The 26,559-nt window shown below is 36.2% G+C and overlaps 1 protein-coding gene across 1 annotated transcript; it reads left to right on the top strand.

The window, feature by feature from the left end:
- The first annotated feature begins 401 nt into the window (after nt 1–401).
- limk2 (LIM domain kinase 2) lies at nt 402–25,854 on the top strand. Its single transcript, XM_015385063.1, has 16 exons — nt 402–635; nt 867–957; nt 11,866–12,001; nt 16,949–17,058; nt 17,586–17,771; nt 18,008–18,113; nt 19,255–19,469; nt 19,558–19,738; nt 19,823–19,909; nt 20,189–20,320; nt 20,794–20,850; nt 21,051–21,116; nt 21,497–21,671; nt 21,776–21,831; nt 21,955–22,112; nt 23,907–25,854. The coding sequence occupies exons 1-16, from the start codon at nt 518–520 to the stop codon at nt 24,112–24,114; spliced, it is 2,082 nt and encodes a 693-aa protein (XP_015240549.1). The 5' UTR covers nt 402–517; the 3' UTR covers nt 24,115–25,854.
- The last annotated feature ends 705 nt before the right edge of the window (nt 25,855–26,559 follow it).

Raw genomic sequence — 26,559 nt, 5'->3', positions numbered from 1 at the left:
ATTGCCCCCCAAAATACAATAAACAAATAAATGTAGGTAGAAATTGAATTAATCAGTGAGACATAAATGTATATATCTCTTTTAATTAGTTCTTTATTTGTTCACCTTTGTAATAATCAAGTGGGAATGCTTATGCAGCTTTTTGCTAACTTTTACAGTTTTGCTTCAGTGAAGCTTCAAACTTATATTTATTTATTTCTTTATTTATTTATTTCTGTATTTATTTTTAAATATGGCAGAGTTGGTCCTCCATAAGTCTGCGTATAAAAATGGTTGAATTGTATCCGCAGTACTTCCGCATGGCCGTAAGATGGCGCTGTTTTCCTTCCTATTTCGGCTGAAATCTACCTCCAGGTGCTGCAGCTGAGCCTTTCCGCTCTCCGTACAGGAATGTGGCGACCGCATTACGTCACTTATCCTGCCAACAGGAGAGAGACAGCCGTGTCCAGCAGGAATTTGGTCTTTGTTTTTTTTTTCCGTGCAGCTTTAAATGAGGAATTAGCGTTTTGCCCCGCTGATGTTTTTTCAGAGTGGTAGTGTGGGATGTACAGCTCCGCTGCTGCACAATGAGAAGATTGTAGAAAGATCCCAAATCTCGACGACGCTCTCAGGAGAGTCGATGGAGGAATCAGAGAGTAAGGAGTGTTTTATGTTGTTACCTTGTAATAACCTGAAGTTGTTGGTATTTTTTGGGCTTTATTAACGGGAGCCGATTTAACGTGGTGCAAACATTTTGCTGTTTATTTGTTCATGTTTTGATTATATGGATTTTATTGAATTAAACTAGGGTTTAATCAATGTAGACTGCTTTTTTAATTTTTTTTTCCCAGAAGCATCGAATAAACACTTTATTTCTTCATATGCAGATAATTGTTACTGTGCGGGTTGTGGAGGAAAAATCCAAGACTCATTCCAGATGAAGGTCCTCCAGGATACCTGGCACAACGCCTGCTTTCAGTAAGTGATACCAGCTTAGGGCTTTTGGATCCGCCCCTGCACTCTTGATCACATTTATTTTTTATTTTTTTTTTACCTCTGTCTTTTAAACATGTATGTCATCATCTCTCTTGATGAAAAGAACATTTTACTGTACATTACCCCGGATCATTGTTTCTGTATCTCTGTTCTCCCCATAAAGCAAACCATTCTTTCTCATGGTTCAGCTCTAGAGGACTTTGTCCTTGTGTGCTGAGGCTTAATGATTGTCTCAGTGGCGATGCTCCCCAGACCTCTCTGGCCCTCACAGCTCAGGATATGCATGTTTGGTGCAGTGAACCTACGCACACAGGTGCATACTTCACATGCCAGCCTGATATAACTCTCCACAGGGTTTCCCCCTTTGGCAAACAGCTGCCCTTCACTTGTTTCCTTTGATGATGAGAATCAATGGCGTAACTATTGGTAAGCAGAGACTGCGGTTGCTTAGGGCCCCCCAACCTCTTAGGGCCCCGGTCACTGACACCTGGTTGGCCCCCTACGCAGTTGTGGACCAGGACGTCGCTTTGCAGATGTAATGGTGCGAAAAACTTATCTTAAACTCACCTGATCCTAGGTTGATTGACGGGATCTTATTTATACAGATTTCACCATGATGGTGAGCCGTTTAAATACGACACCAATAGAAAAGCAGACAGTGGTACTTTTAATTACTATGTTAATAACTGTGTATGGTTCATTAGACGGTTGGTAAAAAAAATATACACTCATATAATGTTTCAAACCGCAATAAAGATTTTAAAAGAACGATGTATTTGAGTATTTTATTTTTTACAGTTCGACTTAGAATTCTGGGTAATCCAGAGCGTAGATTAAAACCATAAGCGTTACGTACAATGTGTTAGCGACGATGGATACCAAAAAGAGGTACTTAAGCGGATTCTAGAAAAGAAACAGGAAAGGAGAGCTGCTGGAAGAACGGAAAAAAACTTCCCAAAATAAACATGTTCTTTCAATAAACCGAAGAGGGAGAGGTGGACGTTGCTGCTACAGTGAGTTAAGATTGCAACCAGGAGATGAATGGAGAGAGCGTGGGTGAGGAGGGAGCTGTGAAGCTGAAGGTAGCCCGATAAGACTCATTTTACAGCAGAATATACTAAAGTATATCAATGTCTAGTGAAGGTGCAGAAAGATGAAATGATGAAGGTTGTGTGTATGGGGCACGTTTTGGGTCGTTGCAGCGGGGATGGGGCCTATTGTTGTCTCGTTATGCCATTGATGAGAATCATTGTTGTTTTACAGTTTCTCCTCCAACTAAGCTGCTGCATAAGAGCTTTTTTTCAGTAAATACATCTATTGTCTATTGTTTTTAATTCTGACTAGGATAATACTCTCTTTAGATGTCCTCTCTCTGTGTGCTCCTTTCTATGCACCTCTGGAAGGCTTTTAATGTCCTGCAGCGCTGAACCACTACAGCACTTTTAATTGTATCTGAATGTTATATATGTGTTATATATTGTTTTATGGCTTTGTTGTAAAGAACCTTGGGTTCCATTTGGCTATTGTAAAGGGCTATACAAATAAATCTGATTTGATTTGATTTTGATTTAATTAGATTGCTGACCAGACGCATTACATAAACCAGTGGCATATAAAGCAGAAAATGTGCCTTTGTTCTTATCAAACTAGAAGGAATTCTTTGATTATGCAGATCACTTTGCATTTTCACAGAAATATTAAAGTATGCATTGTGATTGGGTTATTTGTACCCCAATAAAAACACAATTTATTTTATTTTGTGTTGTCTTTTACCAATATTTAAATGCTTTACTTTTCACCTCTAATGTTTTAATATTCTAACATTTATTCGCCTTTTGTATTAGGGATCTTTTATTATGTTAGGTTCTTTTGAAAAAGGGGAAAGCGTGACCACAGTAAATCCCTTCAAAAGAGCCAGGATTTACCCTGTAGGCTGATTTTCCATGTCTCATCAGACAGATAATAAAACCCACACAGTGGAATGTCTTGTCTGATTAATAAATGTTCTTGTATATTCAGAAAGATTAGTCATGCAATATTATAAACTTTATATCCAAGTTTTTTGTTTTCAGTTCTTACATCTTAATCGGGACATAACCTTTGAATTAGCTTTGTCCAGAAACACAAGTTTTAACTTCTGTTTTTTGTTGTTGCACATTTTACTTTAATTAATGGAACAAGGGGCAGGGATTTTGTGAGAATACACATGGATGTCCAGTTTTTTAATGCTAGCAAATAGTTAAAGAAATCAAAACCAACAAGCTCACCCTTGGATTTCTCCATTGGCTGAATAGGCTGTGTGCTGCGTAATACGCATGCAGGCCCCCAATGGCTTTGATACACTAAGTCACAGTTGTTTCCGCAGTAGTAGACTTACATGACATGGTGCTTGTTGCTGTCATAAGATATGTGCAGTGGTCTTGTAGTAAACTGTCACATAATAAACAGAGTTACAGCATCACCAGCGCATTGCTGTGAAGTGTTTCTTGTCCGTGAAGCGTTGTCATGTCACTCATGAGTTTTAATTTTCTCTCCTGCCTCTAATGCCTTTAAGTTTTGTTAAATTTATATATGAAATACATTAAAATCTGCTTTCATGAAAAAAAATACTTGTTTGATTGAAAGGTCTCTCATTTGAAAAAAATAGGTGTTCAAGAGATATTTAAACTCATATCTGAGTTTTATTGGAGCCCCCGAATGAATGCAAGTATGTGCTATTGTTAGTATCACTATAATATATCAGCAATCATTAACCCTTTTACAGGTGTTTAGCATCGTTGCTAAAGAGCATCAAACAGCAGGATGAATGGTCTAGAAAAGCCACACAGGGAATTTTCCAAAAATTTTATTTTAAGGCTTAAAATGAAAACAGATTTCTATTGGTTGTATTCAACCTTACACCTATAGTTTTTTTCACATAGATACTACCCTAGATGGTATTTTTATTGCTTTAAAAGTCGAAGACCATGCCAACGTAAGTTGACATTCAATGTCTATGCTTTGAATTTTAATCGGCTCACACAGTCTGGTTTAATACTCATCCCAGACAATGACTCTCTTGTAACAAATCATACCTTTTGTACCATATCATTTTGATTTCCTGAAACGTTTTATTGCTTTTATTGCTATAAAAGCATTGCAGAGCTGACGTGATTTGCATGTATTGTTGCAACTGAGAACCACAATCAACTGACACCATTACCTCGGCTGGCATTCTTTGCCAGACAAAACTTCTTAAGAAAACACAATTGAAACATGTCCTTGTTGAAAGAAAAAGATTACCCTGTGTGTGTGGTTTTTTTTTTTTTTTTTTTTTTGTTGCACACATGCTGCTTGCCATTTTGCCCTGTGTGCACCTCCACCTTGTGTAACATTCTTGAGAGTGAACGTCATTCCTGTTCCAGTAAACCTGGTGGTGTTGTTGAGTCCCATAGGTAGCACTACATTCGACTTTGCTGTGTTCTGCATTCCTAGACAGCGATTCAGATCTCTGTATTCCTGTGTCAGACACTGTCGGGGTCTTTTTTTCTTTTTTGCTGTCCTTTTTTCCTTTCTTTTTTTTAATTAACAAATCAAGCTCTTCGGTCTTGGTCCCCACTTTTGGTTCAGATTTGATCAAACTTCGCCACAGCATAAGGGTGGAGTAACTTGGTCTTTTAATTCACAGTTGTTACTTCTGAACTGCACCCTTTCAAAGATGGCAGGAGTTTCTTGTTATCACATGGAGACATCATCCACCACTGTATTCTTGGAAGATTGTTTAATTTCCATGTTTACTTTCATGCCAAGATTTTAAAACAACCTTATCTTTCCACTAAATGTTGAGTAAAGTGACTTGATAAACAGATTATTTCCTGAGAAGCCATGAACTACATTATCTATACACCTTTTATTGTCTAAAATGCAGGACCTGGTGCTTGTATATACTTTTTTATTTCAAGTTTGAAGATCTTATTTCATACGTGGCAATTGAATTAACTCTTAACAAACATATGTTCATAAGAAAAACCTTTATTTTCCTAGATAAAACCTCATTTGAGATCTAAAATGTATTTTTTCCATGAGGAACCTTTATAAAGCTAAAAAGTATTTAGGGTATAAATGTTGCTCTGGAATGAAGTTGTGGTGTGGGACATTTGCAATTTTAGGTCAGCATGCATGAATACTCGCCAGCAGGAATGTAGATTTTAGGAAATGAGTAGTGTTTGCTTTATGGTTCAGCAATGGCGACAGCATTGTTTGCCTTAGAATCACCTGAGTTAATGTGCCCTACCAGCGTGCAGCAGTGTGCATATGGAGGAAGCCAGATGTTTTTATAAGGAGACTTACATCATCTCATTGAGGTATTATGGGGACATAATAACAGAGTGTTTGCTGGTTTTGTCTTTAGGTGTGTTTGTCTAGAACATGGTTGAACTCTTTGTCATTTTTTTTTTTGTTTTTTGTTGCAGCTGGACTGGCGATTAACAAACTGCTATAGCCCTGTCTTTTATGTGCTCCTTTGTCTACTCTTTCAGTTTGTGTGTTAGTATCACAAGATAAAAGCTTGTCTGATTCAATCTGTGCTGCGATGTTGCCTTATCTTATTTTAGGTTTCAGGACTATTTTAGCTTGAACTCAATATTTTTGGCTGAGAAAAAATTTGGAAGGCAGAACATAAATAATTGAATAAGCATAATTTAGAACATTTTTAACATTTCAAACCCTGTAAAGTGACTCTTTATAGTATATATATAGAATAGTAACAAAATAAAGTTGCACAAAATGAATTTCAAAGGGAGCCACTTGGATTTGCTGGACAGTCTGTTATAGTATGTGGGTCAGTCATCATTTCCAGTGGTTTCCAAACCTTTTGCGATGCACACCAAAAATATATCTAGTTTAAAGTAGTACAGGGCAAATTTTTTTTTTTATTTGAAATTGTGAAAAGGAAAAGAAGCAATTTACGTTTATTATTTTTTTTAATTCTCTCAGCTGTAAACTGTATATTTGAATGCAACAAGCAAAACAGCCTGTTTTTTCTTCTTTTTGTTATTTCTTTATTTTTTTTTATAGCAAATGGTTAACTAAGTCAGCATAGAGCCGAAACATAAATAGTGTTGCAGGTTCAAATGTGTTATAAAACAACAACATAAAACAACAAAGTAGCATATATGGGTTTGATTGTCACGTTTTATCTTTGTCTAAATTAAGTTTTGTGCCTGCAAGCAATACAATCAGGATATAGATATGAGCCACTCTGCTTTATTTAATCACGTTTACTCAAGCCAAGTTTTCCCTAAGTCCTGCTTTTAGTAAAAGTTACTGGATATTTATTGTCCTTTTTACTATTTAACTAAACTAAAATTAAAGCCTCCAAAATTGCAAGGCCTTGAGAGGGAAAATTGCAACCAAGCATTTTATAAACATGTATTTGCATCAACTGCCTGGGTTGGCAAACAATATGTCATTTTAAAATATCAGGAGACTGCAAATGCACCCCCTAGGACACACTTTGGATCAAAGACATTATTGAAGATTCTTTCCACATCTCTACTGAACATGTAGTGATACAATAAGATCGAAATTTTAGAAATATGAACTTTTAAATGAGCTAATTCAAGCACAAAAATATGCAATGCATTTGGACTGCTGCTGAAACCTATGTGTTTATAACCAACTGGATATTTTGAATCCTTGGATTTAAGAATGAGCTTTGATGATCCATAAGGGAGGATGATCATTAGTCTATAATTAGACAGATTTCTAACTATTAGAGAAAATTCTGACTCAGGTTCCAAGAAGACACTCAAGACAATCAGAATTTATTGCAAATGTTTTGAGATGAGGTTAGTCAAAAAAAGGATGCATAATCTTGAACTTGGGCCATGTGGCGGTTCAGTCTCTCTAACTGCCTCATCGGCTGACTTCTAGAAACAGACAGGTGAAAAGGAGAGGCCAGTGGAGCAGAAACTTTTCTGATTTGGTTGATAAAAATACATAAAAGTAGAGGGATTCCTGTCAGAGGTGAAAGATAAAATATTTAAAGTGTGACAGAGGGATGTCTGACTGTGGGCAGGAGAGAAGGACGCTGAGCTTTTTCCTTGAAAATTCTGTTTATCAGAATATAAATATAAAAATAACAGACAAATAAAAAGCGCACATCTTTACTATAGATCTAAAGAAAATAAGGTCTGCTGAGGCTCTAGAAGTACTTAATTCTAGTAGGACAAATGTACTTTGCTCTACAAACCTGTGGCTTCCTCATCCTTACTCACCTGTTTCTAGCAAAAATGTAATTGATCCTTATAAAGCACAAGTATTAATTTCTTAAATAGTTATTACAGGATTTAAGAAAGAATGAGAGATTCTACCCAACCATTTCACTTTGGTCATTAATTGCATTTACTAAAAATGTCCAATAAAAATTGTAGAACTTGCCAAGTTTTCCATCTTAAACTGAATACTAAAATGTGTTTGTATTTTGTAAGTGTTTTAAAGCGTATTAAATTCTAGGCCAGAGTAATGTTAAAATGAGAGTCCTATTAGTTTCAAATGATTTACTAACTTGCATGATGCTTAGAAAGTGGACATTTCTTACCATACCATTTTTTAAGTACTCTACACGTTTAAACTTTTTTAAAAAGCTTATCAAATGTTTTTATTTAAGGCCAGCTGTTCAGTCCCAGTCATTGCATTGACTGAAAACTATTTTTGGCTTTGTTTTACGTTAGACATTTGGCCTTTAATAGAGCTGTAACCACTGCCATAATTACTCATGCAGTCTTCACTTCGGCAAACTTTGTTCTCTGTTTTGACTCATCAAATCACAGTGAGTTGTCCCGAACAAGAGTCATTTCGCTGACCTAGGTTTCATCTTGAACATTATTCTTTTTCCTCACATTTCTTGTGATAGCGGTAACACGTCTGTAGATGTTAGGGTTTTGCAGTTCTTTCTTCTTGAGAGTTAATTTCTCCAGTTCTTTGTGTTTTTCTCTTCAGTTGAAACAAAAACCATGTGTTCCTCCATCTGCAGGATAGCTCCTTCTAAGTAGAGCCAGATAACTTTGAAATATCTGGATTCTGGGCCAAAGTCAATAATCCTGGATCAACCATGCCTACGGTGCAGAGTGTAACGTGATGTGTCTCCTGTTGATGGCAGAAAATTGTTAGCTAAAGCAATGACCCAAAAGCTGACAAACTACACTCAGTTGCTTTAGGGATCCTTTAGGGGTTCTTCTCACTTACAGAAACTTGAAAAGGATTCCTTATGTTAATTTAAGTGCTGTCTAAACAAAAGAAAGTGGTTAAACAGGAAGTTATGTTCTGGTTTCTACACTGCAAAAAATTGAAATCTAGATAAGTCTTTTTTTAAACAAATTGATTTTTTCTTGTATTAAGGAGGTAAGTGAGAGATTTTGCCAATGGAAGAAGACAATTTATATTTAAAATAAGAAAAAGCAGTTGCATTGTCTTATTTCAATTGCATATTATCTAATTATCTTATTTCAAGCGTAAAAATACTAATTCTAATTGCAAATCATCTTATTTACCTGCTCAAATTGTTTGCTTATTTCTAGATTGTTTTTTGCAGTGTAATTGGGAAAAACTCCTTAAGGCCTTGTTGCATATTAAATGTTTTTTTTCTTCCATTAATTTAATTTAATTTTTTGTTTAATCTTCACCACTACATTGAAGGGTATATGGCAAATGGTAGCACTGATATGTTAGCCCTATTTAGTTGCTATAAGTATTAACAACTTCATCTAAAAACAGCTTCGTCATGCTGTGGTAAGATTCAAATAAAAGGTGGAAGGGATGAGGTTGAAGTAAAGCAAAACTTGGATCAAAACACAGCAACTGAAAACATCTCAGCAACCTATTCCCTAATAGTTAAATTCTGGTTTCATCCACAATTTACATAACCAGTGCTGCTTGTTTGGGGAAATTTTCCCAGTTTGTTAATACTTTGGGGTTTTAGACATCCTCTGCATTCCTCACAGTTGTTGTCCTTAAAGTTTCTTTCCTGTTTAAAGCATCACCTCAGGTGACAGTCTGAAAACAAAGCAGCACAAAAGAAACTGCTGTAAACAAAAATCGGAGAAAACAATTGTATCAGTGCTGTCTGTCTCCTTCAGTCACGGCTGAATTGTTTCTCTTTAATCAGTGAGAGAGTTGACAGAAGAGGAGTTTACCCAATGTAATATTACCCCAATATTCCTATTAAGTAATTGTTCACTTTTTGCCGTTTGTTCTAAATACTAACATTGTCAGTTTTCAGTGTTTACATTGAACAAGATAAGAAAAAGGCCAGTGAAGCATAGCTGTAAGCAAAAACATGCAGAGAAAAACAGGAGTGATCTGCAGACTTTGTCCTTGCAGATATATTTTTGCATACCTAGTTTTTTTTGTTGTTGATGTTTTCTGTCTGGCTTCTTGTTGCTTGAAAACATTGATATTATGAAGATTTTGGAATTAGGCCAAGTTTAGTGGGTAAACCTTTGGTAACAGCTTCATGGTGGAACAACTCCCTTTTTAGACCAGTACAACAAAGCTAAAACAACACCAGCCATGCAAGTTCCTACACATCCCAGGGACATAATGTTTCATGTGATCTACACCTTGAAGAAAAGTACATGTTCCAACTGTAGTGAACACCCCTGCCAAGACTGTACGTTCATTTTGAGATGTTTACATTATACATAAGACTTGAAGATCAGAGTGTAATAATGGTTTGCTTTCACTCTTATTACTGTTTTGTTAATAATTACATTGCAGCCATATTGTAAATGTCTCTTCTGTGCAAATGGTTCCTGGTTGTCATTGTGGTCATTGAACTTTTAATGCTCAGGATAAATCAAGGAAATCAAACAATGCAAGTAAATATAAATCTTACTGTGTAATTGGTTAATTTGAAATAGTTCTTATTGTAAAAAGAATTTAAATTTATTAGGCTGAGAGAGATGATTAGGACATTCAAAGAATGACTTTTGACTTGGATTCCAAATTCAATATGTAATCCATCCATCCATTGTGGGTGGGGTATACCCTGGACAGGTCACCAGTTAATCACAGATTTATAATTCAGTTCAGTTTATTTATCTATCGCCATTGGAGAAAAGAGATATAATGAAGCAGAATGATAAAAAGTGTCCCCTTTGTCCACCAGCATCTAAGCCAATAGCAGCATAACTGATAGCGCAGGGTAACATGAGCCACCCTAACTTTAAGCTTTATTAAAAAGGAATTCTCTAAGCCTAGTCTTAACAGTAGACTAGGTATTTTCCTCATAGAGTAAAACTAGTTGATTGTGTGGTTGGTACAACAGGAGAGGAGCTAAACTAAAGATCTACCAGATCTGCTTCCTATTTTACTTCTAAATTCCAGGAACCACAAGTAAACCTGCAGACTAAGAGTAAAATGCTCTGTTGGGAGCATAAAGAAAATCAGATATTTGGTATAAGATTGGATTATTTAGGGCTTTGTATGTGAAAGTAATGATTTGAAATTCTGTTCTGGATTCATATGAGTCAGTTTAAGCCTTTCAACTTGAGTTTGTGGAATTCATAATAGTAAAGAATAACAGTAGTCCAGCCTTGAAGTAACAATACAAAGACTATCACCGTCACTCCAAGGTAGACAAGGTATCTCCAATTTTGCGATAATCAGGAGATGAAAGAAGGAAAGGAGCAGAATGTTTTTCCAGATTAGGTAGTATTTCTTTATGCATTTAGAGCATAACTTTCTCTTCAGTTTCCCAGCGTAATGCTTCAAAGTATGCAGCTCTGCATTGAACTGAGGCGGCCTCTATCCACCTCGTTTTAAGTAATCCTCGTTTTTTTGCATACCCAAATGGAAAAGCAAATACCTAAGGAATTTAAAGCCCACATTTCATGTGTGATACATCATCTTAAAATATAAATGAAAACAGTGCGACTAAAACACAGAATAGCATATGCATTATAGTAGGCATGCGCCATAGTATTACATTTATTCTGTATCATGTCCACCACAACTTCAGAAAATTTCAGACCTATAGGTGTAACAGTGTCAAAGCTATGGGACTTATAACTCCTGGTGTCACCAGCATCTCCAAACCTCTCCAAATGTTCCAAATTATGCCAAATTGTGCGTATTGCTTTTACACATTATTTGACCCAAAGAATCACAATGAAGCATTTTGATGGCCACAAAACATGTCTGCACCAAATATTTGTCAAATGTTCTAACTTTCCATCTAATTATCTAAATGAGATAGGAAGTCTGAAAATTGAGAGTAAGGACTTGGTGGACAATATAAGCAGAAGGTGTTTTTTTTTACAAATTGGATAGGGAAAACTAAGCGATAAATATTCAAAAGAATTGTAACTAATAACTGGCTTTTGACTAATCAATAAGTCAGAATGAAATATTGTTGCTACTCTTACAAGCCTAGAATTTCTGGGCATATAAAACATGCAATAGCTGGAGGGAGTTGCCTAATTTAACACTGACATAATCCACTTGTTTCAGCCATGTTTCTGTAAGACGACTTAAATTATGATTATCATATATCATTAACTAATAAACTTTTTAAAGAAAGATCTCTTTTGTTCAATAAACCATATTTAAGTATTTAAATTGTTTTCTCAATTGGAGTCAATTTGATTATTTTGATTATAATTATATTATGATTTACTAATTTTGGATTTGTTTTCTGATTTTTTTTTTATTTTGGAAATGGGCAAGACACTTTTTAGGTGTAGTTTTAATTTGGCAAAATATGGACTTATGTAGATGTGAACAACTTCTGTTCGAGACATATACTTGGTTACAGCGAAAGCCCAACCAAACTAAGGCAGGGTTGAAAATCCCTTTATTTCCTGTCTGGCTTTGGTATCTTCAGCTGTCTCACTGTGTTTGTCTTCTCAGATGCTCGGTGTGCTGTGACAACCTGACCAACTGGTACTATGAGAAGGATGGCAAGCTGTACTGCCGGAAACACTACTTGGAGCAGTTTGGAGAACTCTGTCATGGCTGTTCTCTGCTAATGACAGGACCTGCCATGGTAAGAAATCTTTTGGCAATATTTGCCTTTTTTCCAAAGACATTATACAACTGCATGGTCAAATAATAACTGTTTATGCATCGTAAAGTTTGTTAGCAGTTTTTTTTTTTCATTTCTGGAGGCTGTGTTTAAATTGGTCAATGTGAGTATATAATAGTCAGAACAGAATTCAGTTGTAGGAACATCATTTGTTTCATTTTATCCCCTAAAAAGGCACTAAAAATACACATATATATATATTGCAAAATTGTCAGGCTTATGATGATTGCTGAAGTCTAAATATTTTTGACCTCAATCTGCAGGAAAAGATTTGGATTTGATTATATTAAGTTACTTAAAGTGTTTGGGTTTTTTTACTACACATGAGTAGTCCATTCCTTTATTATAAATGTGGAATCATTGTCCAAATGTATGTAGTATGTAGAAGGATTCATAGTTTAAGTCTAATCTGCAGTTTTAGTACATTTTAAAGCAGAGGACTGAGCTACATTTAGGCACAAGACTAAGACTAAGTTTCATTTTTAGATATTCTCTTTGATGTTGCTCAAAATGGGCAAGATTAACACATGTACAGGGAACCTTAGTAAGAATGTGTCAAAAGCCTTTAAACAAAGTAATCCTTGTTGCCAACACTTTGTACAAATCGGATTACGACAATAGGCCAGCATTACGTTTTTGCCTTTTTCACAGGATAGGAGAAATGTAACAAATAGAGACGTTCGATGACTCTTTTCTGGGGAATGCTTTAGCACAGGTCTGGGGACCTTACATTTCCTCTGTCTCTTCTGCAGGTTTTTTAATGCATTTAGTTTATGGGATTGAAATGGAAGATAAGGTTTCTTTTTCCTCTGTTGATCCATTACTATGTTGATTTGATCTCATGTGTTTGTTTAATAACCGGCTGCCGGACCCAATGCTAAACCATTATACTTTAATACACTTTTTGATGCCATGCCCTCAATGACAAGGTTCCCAGGCTTTTTAAAAAATAAACAGACCTACAGCATCACAGATCCTTTACAATACTTGACAGTTGATATTCCTATATACTCAACCTTATTTTAATTCCAGTTGCTAGAGCATAAAGGAAAGGGTTATTATTATCTGTTAGGTGAAATTTAACACCAGAGGGTAGAGGACAAAACCATAAAAACATAGATGCTGAAATGACATTATTTTAAATGATAACTTCGTTGTTATTATTAAAACAGTAGAAAGGGCTTCCAATAAGAGCTAACTTTAAGTCTGGCAATCCAGCTCTGTTTTGAAACAGTTTTTACTTTTTTTCCGTTTTATAAATGTGCTCAAGTTAAAGGCTAAATATTTCTATCATCTTTTCAGTATATATAGAAAAGAATCTAAGGGTAACAATATACTCATAAAAAAAAAAAAGTCAAAACCAACTTAGTAGGGACCTAGTTTTAGAGTTACTGGTCAGGTAAATTTTTCTGTAAATGCTGATAATATATCACTTTTTTCCAAGAATATCTTTGCTTCTTTGTTTTTAGATTGGTCCTGTGTTTGGTTTTAAATCTGGGTCTGCTTTAGCTATCAATCTAAGCAATAAGTCATTCTAACTCCTTTTAATTTTTTAAAAGAAAGAAGGGTCTCAAGGATTTTCTTACTGGAATGTTGGGAACTTTGACATGGAAAATATGCATGAGGGGAAAATAACTAATTGCATAACGATTTGTTATTAACATGTTAAGAACCTCCTTATCTACACTCCATAACTGTTCTTAAAGGTGTAGACGAATATAATGCAGAGGTTTTATTCTTCTTCAGATGTTAAGAGTAAGAATTTTAGTTTATATGTGAAAGATAGCTCTTTTGGCGTGCCACTGAGTTTTGTAAAAGGGGGCTCCACATAGACTGAATTAGTTTTCCCCCCTTGAGGCCCCACTCTGTTCCCACTCTGTACAGACGTTCTCCACGGTTCACTTCCTCGCATGCAGGCTCTAGTGGGAAAACACCAGAACATGTGGTGGTTTTGGAGTATGTAGAGTCCAGTGTGGTGAGAAACTGTTCTTAATATTACCCACAGCAGTGATGACCAACATGGATGGCTGTTCTGAGATCCAATCTTTTTTCTTCTAGAGTAGTCTGTGCTTTACTTGTGTCATGAAAAAAAGATTAAAAAACTACTTTTATGTTGTCCTCTAGTTTGTTCCTTGTGTCTAAAAGTTAAAACATCAGATTTAGCTGACAGCTTCTACTGCTGGTAACAAACAATGCCACCCAAATAACATGCAGTCAGACTGAAGGTATTCTTTCTGCCACCAAGCAACAAGCTGAATCTGATGGCGTCCAGCCTCCTCATCCAGTGAGGCAGAGTTTTTTTGGCAGGACTAACTGGCACCACAGCCAATCAGCCAAAAAGAAAAGCATTGTGGTCCAGCAGCAGAGGAGGCTCTTGCAAAGCTGCTGCTGCATGTTTGGCATTCAACCCCAGAACACAACTGTTTCTATTTTGGTTGGTTTTTGAGATGAATTGGAATATTATAAGATATTTCTTAGTATCAGTTTGTGAAAGTTTGCTTTGCTGCTCAATTTTTCTTTTTTAGAAGGTTCTTTACGTCTCTGTCCGACTGTTGAGGCCTAGGGTAGGGCGTAACTGAGAGGGTTTTGTTATTGTTTTGCTTAAAGGTAAGGAGCTACAGACAGGCTCATGAGATGTCACAATCGTTGAGCTGACATCACCCTCGAGCAGCCGGGGATCCTTTCCCAGCACAGACAATCTGACTCGCGGCTATAGAACATGTTGGAAAAATACCGCAAACATGTCTGTACTGAAGTTCCAGGTGGAATTAGACAGGAAAGTGAGATTTTGTTTTTCTTCTTTCTTTTGTTTTTTTTTTTAGCATGTTCCTCTTGCACAATGCAGCACACAAACATTTAGAGGAATGCTCAAATGGAGAACGTGAATGTTTCTGATTGTTTTCTTAATGTTCTAAAGTCAGCTTTTGTGATAGATTAGTTATTACCTTGTAAAATTGTTAAAATCACTTATACATCTCGACATTTTTATTTCAAAATTTGCCTGGTTTAATTCTGTAAAAAGTCTTCAAGGAACCTTTTGCTATCTGATTATTAACCGATAAATAGAAAAAATAATCGACAGATAACCTGATTTGCAAAATATTTTTTAGTTGCAGCCCTAATAAATGTATAAGGGTGGATAAATATTTAATATTTCATTCTAGTATGAATTGATCTCTAAAGCATCCAGTGGTTTATTAGAAAATAGTAAAGTACATAGAGAAGGTTTTAAATTTAAAGCAGCGTTGGTATTATTGGTCAAACAAGAAGTGCAATAATAATTAGACAACAGCTAACAGGCCTATGATAACTCTGGGGGAACTGCAGAGGTCCACCACTCAGGTGGGTAAATCTGTTGATAGAACTGTTAGTAATGTGCTCCGCAAAGTGATCTTTGCATCACAGTGAAGTGAAAAGAAGTAGTCTATAGTCCTGATTGCAGTCTCCCACATTCCAGGTAGAGTACAAACCAACCATTTCAGATAAAACCCTTATTTCTAAACTATAATTACTTTTTTAATTATTAATGGATGATAACAAAATTACTACTGTACATCAAACTATGTGAGACATGATTATGGAGGTGGTAGCATCAAGGAAGGTGATCAGAGTTTATTGTAAGATGGATGGAGCTAAATAGAGGACATTTGTTGAAGGAAATCTCACTAGGTGATGAGAGTCTGTGCAAACAACCACCCTATGTGTAGACCCAGAAATGCATAAAATGGTTTAGTTCAGTGGCTAGGCACCCTTGAGTGCCACTGTCCTGCAGCATTTACATGCATCCCTACTCCAATACCCCTGAAACAAAAGGTTTACTTGCCTTGTTGGCATGTCATCAAGTTTAGCCGAGGACTGGCCATTAACCAGGGATGCAGGCAGTTGCATTCCCTATCACTGGTTTAGATAAAAGGATAATTCCAGGGTTGAATCTATTAGAGAATTGATAACAAAACGTAATGTTGATTTATCGTTGATGATGATATTTAAGGTTCACGGACACTCTCCATCAGATTTACCTAACATTGATCTGATTTGTGAAGGCGATAAAGCTGCTTAAACCAAACGACTCTGATGTTACTGCTGCTTAAGGTGTTTCTTCAAATTTTTGAATCCGAGGGGCTGAATACAATTGCACTCACACTTTAATTTGAAAATATTTTTGGAAAAAGAACTACAAGAAAATCATAATTTACATCTAACTTTATGCTTTTGATCGATTGTATAAAATCAATATAATATGCTGAAGTTAGAATTTGTAACCAGATTGCTACACAAAATATCCCAAAGGACGTGTTTGGAGTGCAATCATTATATTATGTGTTATGAGCCAAGATCGTTATGCTGATATTCCATTCAACCCTTTGGAAAGAGCTTCACTGCAGTTGATGGCCACATTGCCAAAGCAACAGGAGGTCAAAGGTGACTGGAAGTGTTGGAAGAACAGAGCAGAAAATAGAATTGTTGCCAAAACCTCAAATTTTCAAAAATGTCATACAAACGATTGAGCACTTTTACGAGGAGCTGTATCTAATCAGACCACCTGTTTGCCAAACACCAAAACATTATCTCATCTTGCATGGGAGAGGGAGAAAGAACGGCAGATGTTAAGAGAGCATGACAAATACTACGGAAAGGGAAATTGGTAAGTCATGTGCAGCAAGTGTCAGAGAGAGTCTTGAAAGCAGCAGGGATACAAAGAGCTCAGACCTGTCGAGGATGACGTCAGAGCAGATTCCAGACAGGCTGAGAGTGAAGCAGGTGTTACCGCTGTGTCACCGCTCACTGTGAGGGAGGGCTCAGGCTTCACAGCGCAGCACGTTTATTGATGAAACACTCTAGGATCAACACATACCTTTTTCTTTTCTCTTGTGCATGGAGGGTCACCTTGCTTGCTTCTGGTTGCAGGTGGCTGGAGAACACAAGTACCACCCCGAGTGTTTCGTGTGCCTGAGCTGCAAGGTGGTTATTGAGGACAGGGATACTTATGCCTTAGTGGAGAGATCCAAACTGTACTGGTAAGAGACTTTGTTTTGATTTGTTTTGAAAATATCTTTGAGAAAGTTCAGGCAGAGCGGACGTGTCAGATCGTAGGTTATCATCTCTGAACAGCTGCTGATTAAAAAGTTAAAATTAGAAGCTACATACAAGATTAGTAAATTATTTATTTTATTTATTTTTTTGCATGTCTTTTTTTCCAGTTACACAATAACTGAAGCCAAGTGTGCTTTGTCAGGCTTTAACAGCATTTGTTTTTTTTAGACACTAAGTGAATCATCTTAACTCTAATACTATAAATGCTTCTCAGACTTAGAACTTTTTAAAATGCATATCTATTAAGTTTCGAAAAATGTTGCAAGTTAAAATTTTTAGATACATATGATGTTTTATTTATGAAATGAATTGTGTTACCTTGTTATTTAGGGCAGTTTTTATAATCTTACTTGTGCTATATTATTTGTAGTATTTTCTTTTCTTATACACTATTGCTAATATTCATTATCATTATAAGCCCTAATTGAACAGTTTCCTCTCCTGTGTGCAGTGGAAAGTGCTACAAGCAGGTGGTCCTCACCCCCATGCTGGAGAAACGCTCACACGACTCAATCTTGGACTCCTTGCCCCACACAGTGACGCTCATCTCAATGCCCTCTGCAGCCAACGGAAAGAGGGGCTTCTCTGTGTCCGTGCTGTCGGACGTGAACGGCTCGGCCAGCGTTCAAGTCACAGAGTAAGTGGCAGACCGCTGGCGGCTGATCTGTATGCCTGTTTTGCTGTTGTTTGAGTGAGTGAGCGTGAGTAATGCTTTATGTAAGACATGATTATAGGTTTGGGGGCCCGCTGCTGTGTGTGTTGTTGTAAAAGTGTGTCACAGCATGTGAGGTAATGCTGGGAAGCTTGATGTTGGTTTTAAATCCACAATTTGCTCCTTTAATCCTTATCCTAGCCTGTATTGGGTTGTTTCAGTGTCAGAGGGATACTTATCAGTCCGGAGGTGCGAAGTGCTATCCACGTTGGAGACAGGATCCTGGAGATCAATGGCCTTCCTGTTGGAACGCTGATGGAGAAAGAGGTGAGCAACTACCTGACCAATGGGAAAACATTTCAGATCAACCAAAGTTTCCTGATTAACGTCATGCCTCAAGTGCGCGTTTCAAAGACATGTTCCCATCTGACAGTTGGATGTGAAGTTGTACATTTCTGACATTCCTCCATCATTTGTGCCTTCTTAGGTTGGGAGAGAAAGGAATTTAAATGACTTTGACCTCTCCCTTGAATTCTTAAGATGCCCTGTTGTTTTGCTTTTAATATTGCTGATCTAGTCTGTTTTTTTCCTACCACACATCAATATGGAAGCTGTTCCAAAGGTTGAACTTTGATGTTTTGTAATCTAGATCAACCGAATAGGAATCAAATTCTGATTAGAATCAAACTCGCTGACCTCTATACTGCTGTTGGCTTTAATTTCAATAGAATTAATAAGAATTAAAATACAGGTGGAATCATTTTGCCCTCCCTGGTGAAGAAAAGCATAAAAATGTATAATTTTATGCTACGCTACAAACATCTAATTTTTAATTTGATTAAATTTATTCAGTGGGAGAAAAAAAAATCCTGGTTGAAAAAACAATAAACTAAAATTTGCATCTGTATAACTAGTTTGACATTAATCCTCCCTTTAATTTTTTATTAATGTATATATATTATTTATATTTAAATTGATGTTTGGAGTCTTTTATTTAGTAATCTCTGAATTCCTTTTTCTCTGGTGTTCAGGTTTGCACAATATTAGAGGATATTAAAGGCTAATCTAATGATGTGATAAAAACGTGATAAATCCACATTTTTCCACCCTTCTCTCATTCTCATCAATGCTTCAAACTCTCTGCTACACTATGACTTCATACAACCTGCTGAAAATATTAGTGGAATGCAAATTATGAGCTCAGGAATCTTTGAATATTTAAGCAAGATTTTATTACTTAGCAGTTAACCCTTTCTGTCATTCATAATGGAAGCCCTTTTCTGTTAGTTACCAGCAACTAGGATGTACGGCCCATAGCTATTTCTCCACCAGGCAAATCACGGATGATGCAAAGGGAGCCAAAAAAGCAAAATTCTCTATGGCAGCTATTCAAATTTCCTCTGGGAGGTTTGGTCCACATTCCTGCAAGAGAACACTTATTAACCCTGCATCTCCTTTTCTCATTTAGGTGTACGATCTTATTCACCAAACCAGCCACACGCTGCAGCTGCTGATAGAGTACGACCCAGTGAGGCATCGTTTAGATCGGCTCAGACTGGGATCGCCCAGGAACGAGCTGGGGGTCCCTGCTACGTCCCGCATGCGTCTGTCCTCACCATCTGACACGGTCCTGGAGAGGACAGACGAGGTTGATGATGGCACGCTGAAAAGAAGATCTTTAAAGTATGCTGGAGTCTAAAATGCTTTCAGTTTCTATGTTTTAGGTCTCAAGGTCCATGGTAATAAAATGTCTTTATTGGATTTATTACAGGCGAAGTAACAGCATTTGCAAGTCTCCAAATTGCTTAAAAGAAGCCCCAATAATCACGAAAGACATTGGTCGCTCTGAATCCCTGAGGTCCTCCAGCAGCTGTTCTCACCGCATTTTCCGTCCATGTGACCTAATCCATGGAGAAGTCTTAGGAAAGGGCTTTTTTGGACAGGCCATCAAGGTCAGCTTCTACTTCCTGTCCCTTTTTCACACAGCATTTCATCCCGTGGCTTCCCTGAGCTTTAAATACTTGCTTTAATCTCAGGTGACACACAAAGCCACAGGGGAGGTGATGGTGATGAAGGAGCTGATCCGCTGCGATGAAGAGACGCAGAAAACCTTTCTAAAAGAGGTGAGTAATGAGCAGCAGGAGGCCAGTGATTTCTCATTCACAGGACTGTCTCTGTGTGAAGATTCTCAGCTAAAGCACACCATGTGCTCCAACAGTCACCTCTTTGTACATTTTCAGGTAGTCCCATAGCCCTGGTGGGAACTCATTATTTAGACTCGTATTTAGTCCCATCTCCAAGCATGTTAAGCTTTGCTTTACTTAGAACTTATTATGGATAACTTGCTTACTATAATCAGGAACTTGTGTTTTTTCCTTGTTTGCCTCACGCCTCAATTTCAGGTCAAAGTAATGAGAAGCCTCGATCATCCACACGTACTGAAGTTCATCGGTGTGCTGTACAAAGACAAGAGGCTGAATCTCATCACAGAGTTCATTGAAGGAGGCACGCTAAAGGATTTCATCAGAGACATGGTGAGTTAAAGGATCTTTCTCCATATTGGACACAAAGGATTTTTATGAGAATGAAGTAAATCTGATGTAAAATGCTCACTCATAAACAGCTCTCAGCTTATGTAGTAGCTGTTTTGGAGGCTTAGATATGAGATGGTGTAGAAGTTCTCACCAGGGAGAGATTTCAACCCATCTGCTGTCCTCCTCCATGGTGTTTGCATTTATTTTTTTTTTAGGAAGTTTTGTTTATTTTTGGGCTCCTGACCAAGTCTGAAAAAAAAATAATCTAGAAAACAGTTTTATTTATGTACTTCTCAGGTCAGGATAAAAGTAGAAATAAGAAGTGTGTAAAAATATTTCTTTAAAAATATGTCAAAAATCCTAAATGAAAGATTTGTTTTCAAAGTAGGCTTAAAATCTAGTTTTTTTTTTTTGAAACAATCCTATATTTACCTCATTAATGATGCCTCTAAATGTTTACTCTGTGCTAATAGGATCACTTTCCTTGGCAACAAAGAGTCAGCTTTGCAAACAGCATCGCCTCCGGCATGGTAAGTTACTTTTTTATATACTTGAAATTTCAAAAAAGGACTGTTTACTTAGACTTTACTGCATGAATGCATATGTAGGTGTCTTGAGTATTCATATAAAACAGCAACATTTTAAGCCAACCGGGAGAAATTTGATGTTTTTTGTATTAACAGATTTTGTTAAAAGCACAATTTAAGTACCTTTTTTTTTTCTCTTTTAGGCTTACCTTCATTCCATGAGTATCATCCACAGAGACCTCAACTCTCACAACTGCCTGGTTAAACTGGTAGGTGAGATCTAAACAACCCCGACACGGCACAGATATCACATGTGGGATGTAGAAACTGTTGCTGTGATTTAGAGATTTTTAAAATGTGCTGGGCCTTTATAAACAAAACAGCAAAAAATTTAGTATATTACCAATCATTAGAATATTTTGACAAAGAAAGTAGAACAAAATAAATATTGTGTAAATTTTAAAAAGCAAAAAACAAAAAAAATATTTCTGAAATTAGACCTTGGGTTCAGCATAGAAACTAAAAATCTGTTTTAGAATTGGTCTTCCTATGGTTCCCTGAAAAGTCCCAAAAAACATTTCATCAGATTTCTAATTAAAAAAGCTAATTTCCCAGTAAACCCAGTGAACACTGTGTCCTCTTTCAACAGGACAACACCGTAGTGGTGGCTGATTTTGGACTGTCCCGACTGATTGTAGAGGAGAAAGTAAAACCTCCCCCAGAGAAACCTTCAACCAAGAAAAGACTGCTAAGGCGCAGTGACCGAAAGAAGCGGTACACGGTTGTAGGAAACCCTTACTGGATGGCTCCAGAAATGCTAAATGGTAAGAAACTTACTCACAATGAGGGGAAATTTGTTTTTTGATGGTAAGAGAATATGGCATTGAGAGATTGTATGAGTTTTATTCTGAATTTGATGTGATTATAGGTAAACGCTATGATGAAAAGGTGGATATTTTCTCATATGGGATTGTTCTTTGTGAGGTAAGCTGGTCTTTATACATGGCTTTTCTTTATCAAATTTGTTTCAATACCTACTTGACTAAACTACTTGATATTTATCAGATGTTTTTAAAAGATCTTATTTTTTTATTCCTTTTAATTCAGATTATTGGAAAAGTGTACGCAGATCCTGAGTGCCTACCCAGGACGCTGGACTTTGGTCTGAATGTTGGCAAGTTTGTGGAGAAGTTTCTTCCTGAAGACTGTCCTCCAGCTTTCTTTCCCTTGGCTGTGGCCTGCTGTGACCTCACACCAGACAACCGGTGAGAGCCTCCTCTTAATCTGATGTCTAACTAGCATGCTGTTAAGTGGAGCTGCAAAACGTATCACATTTTATCATGTGCACTAAAAATGGCTGCTTGCATGTAATCATTGTTTAGCCATTATATTTGACATGCAATCAGTTTATTTTGCCAGTCTGATAGTCTCACTGCCCTTTGTTTTAATGTTTATTGTGGATTTATTGACTTTAATGGATAAACTGCCGAGACAGGTGGGGACGTGATGTAGATGGGAAAGAATGAGGAGAATGTGGGTTAATTCATATGGAGGATAAAAAGTGCCAAAATTAAATAAATAAATACAGCATTAAATAAATAATTAAATGTGTCAATAATAATTAAATGTGGAATCAAATAAATAAATGTGTCATTCATTCATTAAAACCACGTCACTAATATAAAGTGCCACAATTAAATAAATAAATACAGCGATAAACAATTAATTAAATGTGTAATTTATTAACTAAATAAGGAATTAAATATATAAATGTGTCATTAATTTAATAAAATACGTCTTCATTTTATTAAAAAAATATATATAATTATTTTAGTGTGCATATATTTTTTTTATATTACACATTTAATTAATTGTTTAATGCTGTATTTATTTATTTAATTTTGGCACTTTTTATCCTCCTTAAATTCACACTTATTTATTACATTTTGGACAATTGTTATATTTTACAATTGCAATGTTGAACATTTAGAACTGATTTACATATTTTTCTAATGTAATACAGATCCACTGTTTAGCTACTTATATTGTTGCTTTTTCAACAAGGTGATGAATTCTAAAGATTATTGCACATAAATGCATATATATGTATATTTTCTATTTTTGTCATTTACTTTGCAGATCATGTTTGATGCTTTGGTTTATTTTTTTTCATATCTTTTTTAACTGTATAAAACCAAGCGGTGACTAACCATGGGCTCAGGAAAATACTGTTGTTTGCTTAGCAATAGTTACTAAACACCTCAAATACCAACATAAAGCAAGGAAGGTTTGTGGGATGGACAGATTTTTCTTGTATCCTCTGTAGTTTTTAATGTGACGAGAAAAAAATCTTTCCATTTTCAGGGAGCAACAGCTGTTAACATTAGTTTAACCACTTTCTATAATTACCTGTACCTACGGTAAATAAAAGTTTTCCATGTCTATTTTTTCTCTAAAATTGACTAAACTCATAATCTTACACCAATTATGCAGGCCTACTTTAAAAGTTAAGGGCAAAACAAAAACAATAATTTTGCAATTTCAAGGAATCATAAATGTAGCATAATTTCTCTACTATTTCTAACTATATACAGTTTCTCTTATTCTTATTCTGATGTAAAGGACTGTCCACTTATCCACAAAGGCTTAACTCGGATCTACTAAATGAACCTAGAACCTTTTTTTTTTTTTTTTCATAGTGACTTTAGGAACCCAAACATTTTCTTTGACCCCCACCAAATAAAAATAATGTAATATAAAAAGGGGAAATCATGCATGACACATCTCTAGAAAGTGTAGAAACCAAACAAAACCAAAAAACAAAAATAGTTCAAACAGCATTTTTTGTATTTTTTTTTATTTAATGTTTCTTGTTTTTTATCTTGAGTTTTGACCTTAAAGCCACAGAGGAGGACTGAGAGGGAAAAAAACAGTTTCTGCCTGCGCATAGGCACGCCCCTACTACCAGATTGCTTCCTCGTCTTTTTTCTCTTAACCTCGTCAGGCCGGTTCCAATCGAAAACTCTTTGCTAATCTTTTCTTTTCTCCTCCTTCCATAGTCCATCGTTTCAAAAGCTGGAGGACTGGTTTAAAGCCCTCTCCCTCAACCAGGAGCTGGGAATTCCCCTGCCAGCTGAACTGGATGAACTCCATCAGAATCTGAGTCAACTCTACTGGCCTAAGGACCCAGTTCAAAGCTCAGAGCAGCCACCAACCCCAACAGCAGAATCTACAGACTGCAATAGCGTGACTGACAACAACTCCTAGGATTTGTTCCTGTACGACGTGTAATTCACTCTCTGTGATGCCTCCTAAGTGCTGCACTAATTTTGTGGTTGGGAATGAGAGAGGAATAATGTTGAACCCGAGCCATGCTAGAACTGGATAACCTGAGATGACTGGACCAGTCGTCCCTTGTTTTGGAACGTAACTCTTGAGTGCCAATGCACTGCAGTGAGAACAAAGAGTCACATATCAAATTCTTAACTTTTTGTTGTTTTTTTTATTGCTGTCCTTGTTTAACAACACTAATGTGTTCTTAACATTTACAGTTTAACTTTGGCAACACAGGTGATCCCTTTTCCTGTGGACAAACACCTTTTAACAATGTTATTGTCCTCATGTTACAGTAGTCGTATTTTTCTGGCTCTGATGTTTTTCACATAGTGATCCATCCACGCCTTAAAGAGGAGTGGCCGTACTTTAAGCTTAAAGGAAAAACAAATTTAAACTGCGCTGCAGGTAAGGATCATTGTCAAACATGAACCCTTAATAGAAAGGAAAGTAGATCAGTCAGTGCAGAACACTTTTCAAGAAGATTCCTCGAGACGATTTTCATTTCAACTAAAATAATCGAATGAAAAGCACCGACCAGTTTCTTTTGGCAGATTCTAGTTTCTGTAAACCTTTTTAAGAACTGAAACTGAGTCATATTTTTTCTTTTTAAACTGTCCCTTAGAGCTAACTCTATACTGATGGACAGGAAAGGGCAACATATCCTTTGATCTAAATTATAACCAGTTGTTTGGATCCCTCTAACCGATCTCAGATATCCATAAAAGTGTCCATGGTTGTCCACCTGTTTAAATTTCTTAATGAAAAAATAAATTAAATCGGTTAGAAATATCTATCTCCAGCTTTCCAGTTATAATTGCTCATTATTTGTTTTAATTAGCACTGAAGCGATATCACCCTGTTTGTGGGAGAGAGCAGTGGCTGTAAAAACTTTATTTTACCCTATTAGAGCAAAAAACAACAACCTTAGAGTAAAATTTTTTTTTTTTTTTAAAAGACACACTGTGGACTTCGTGACCCAAATAGTTGATGCATATGAGTTATTTTAAATGATTCCTTTTGCCAATATACAGAGCTTGACACTATCAATGCTACAAGCAGGGATCCCCTCTTAAAATACAGACTATGTAAGTTGGGAGATGATGCACCCTCCTTGGCCAGGTCACGTGACCTGGAAGAACATACTGCTTTATGGCCACAGGCTCTTATATCATCATAGAGATAAGGCTTTTTCTCTACAATTTCCCGCCTACTTGACTACTGGTCATGGCTGAGGCCAGGAAAAAGTTTAAACCTTCTCAGGAGGCTAAAAACAGAAATCGTGAAAGGGATCGTTCCTGAGAACAAACAAGAGTCGATCGTGGAAAGGAGTTTATTCACTGGCACAGGCTGAAAGAAGAAGCCAGATATAAAACCGATTCTCATTTCTAAACTTTATTATTAGACCTGAATGTTTAGATGTTTAGTAGAAGCTAAATACGGGATGTTACGGGTCTAGCACCCCTGGTGAACAAAAGTTACACGGTGTGCCTCTAAAAAAAGCCCTGCAGTGTTTTAAGACCCCAAGCAGAGGTAGCTGGTAGTATTTCTGGTAACATTTTGTGTCATTTTATTTTTTTTTTGTCCATGGACAACTGCTTGTTTTAAGACCTTTTCTGCGTTTTTATAAAATGTATTGATTTCCCCCAAATGAGAGCAAAATAAAAGAATTATTAAAACAATTTATCTCTATGATAATCTTCAATTAATTAAGGTTGATTAGACACAAGTGAACTGAATGGATTTTTAGAAATTACTGTATAACAATGGTTTTAATTTGTGCTTCAATGGCTCCTCTCTAAATTCTTAATGTTATATGTTATTTTTTTTTATTCATTTAGTGTTGCTTGCTTTTTTTTTTCTTATTGTTTCTCGAGTTTTGAGCCAAAATTTATAATTTTATTTGCCTTTTTTTTAAAGCAACTGTTCCTTCTTTTTATATGCTGTGACTGGAGGCTAAATACGATGAAGATTTACTTCTCTTCTAAGCTCTTCTGATTTATTTTTTGTCTTGTAGTCAATGTTTTTACTAATTTTTCAGAAAAATGAAGACTTAAAATCATTTTTTTCTCTTTAAAAAATCAGGACAAGGCTTGTTTTGGATGTTGTGAAACAAACTGTAAAGTGGGACTTGTTTTTTTTTCTGTAAGCGATGTACATAATGTGTATATATGATGCCTTTGATTGGATTCAATTGGAATGTTTAGTTGTTTTTATATATTTGAGACATTTCAACAGCATTTTGCTATTGCAAAGCAAGGTACTGATGAACACTTGTAACCACTTTTATTTATATCCTTGTAGTGTTTCATAAATAAAACTTCTGAAAGATTTTTTTTGAAAATCACCCTTTGACTGTTTTCATTAGCACTACAGTAG

Source organism: Cyprinodon variegatus, unplaced genomic scaffold, assembly GCF_000732505.1.
Source record: "Cyprinodon variegatus isolate N-32 unplaced genomic scaffold, C_variegatus-1.0 Scaffold330, whole genome shotgun sequence".
NCBI classification, from domain to species: Eukaryota; Metazoa; Chordata; class Actinopteri; order Cyprinodontiformes; family Cyprinodontidae; genus Cyprinodon; species Cyprinodon variegatus.
This window is presented reverse-complemented; position numbering and strand designations above follow the sequence as displayed.

Coding starts and splice junctions, on each gene's coding strand:
- limk2 (XM_015385063.1), top strand. CDS start 518: ATGTTTTTTCAGAGTGGTAGTGTGGGATGTACAGCTCCGCTGCTGCAC. Junction 18,114..19,254: donor GAACGCTGATGGAGAAAGAG/GTGAGCAACTAC, acceptor TTTCTCATTTAG/GTGTACGATCTTATTCACCA. Junction 21,832..21,954: donor ATGGGATTGTTCTTTGTGAG/GTAAGCTGGTCT, acceptor CTTTTAATTCAG/ATTATTGGAAAAGTGTACGC.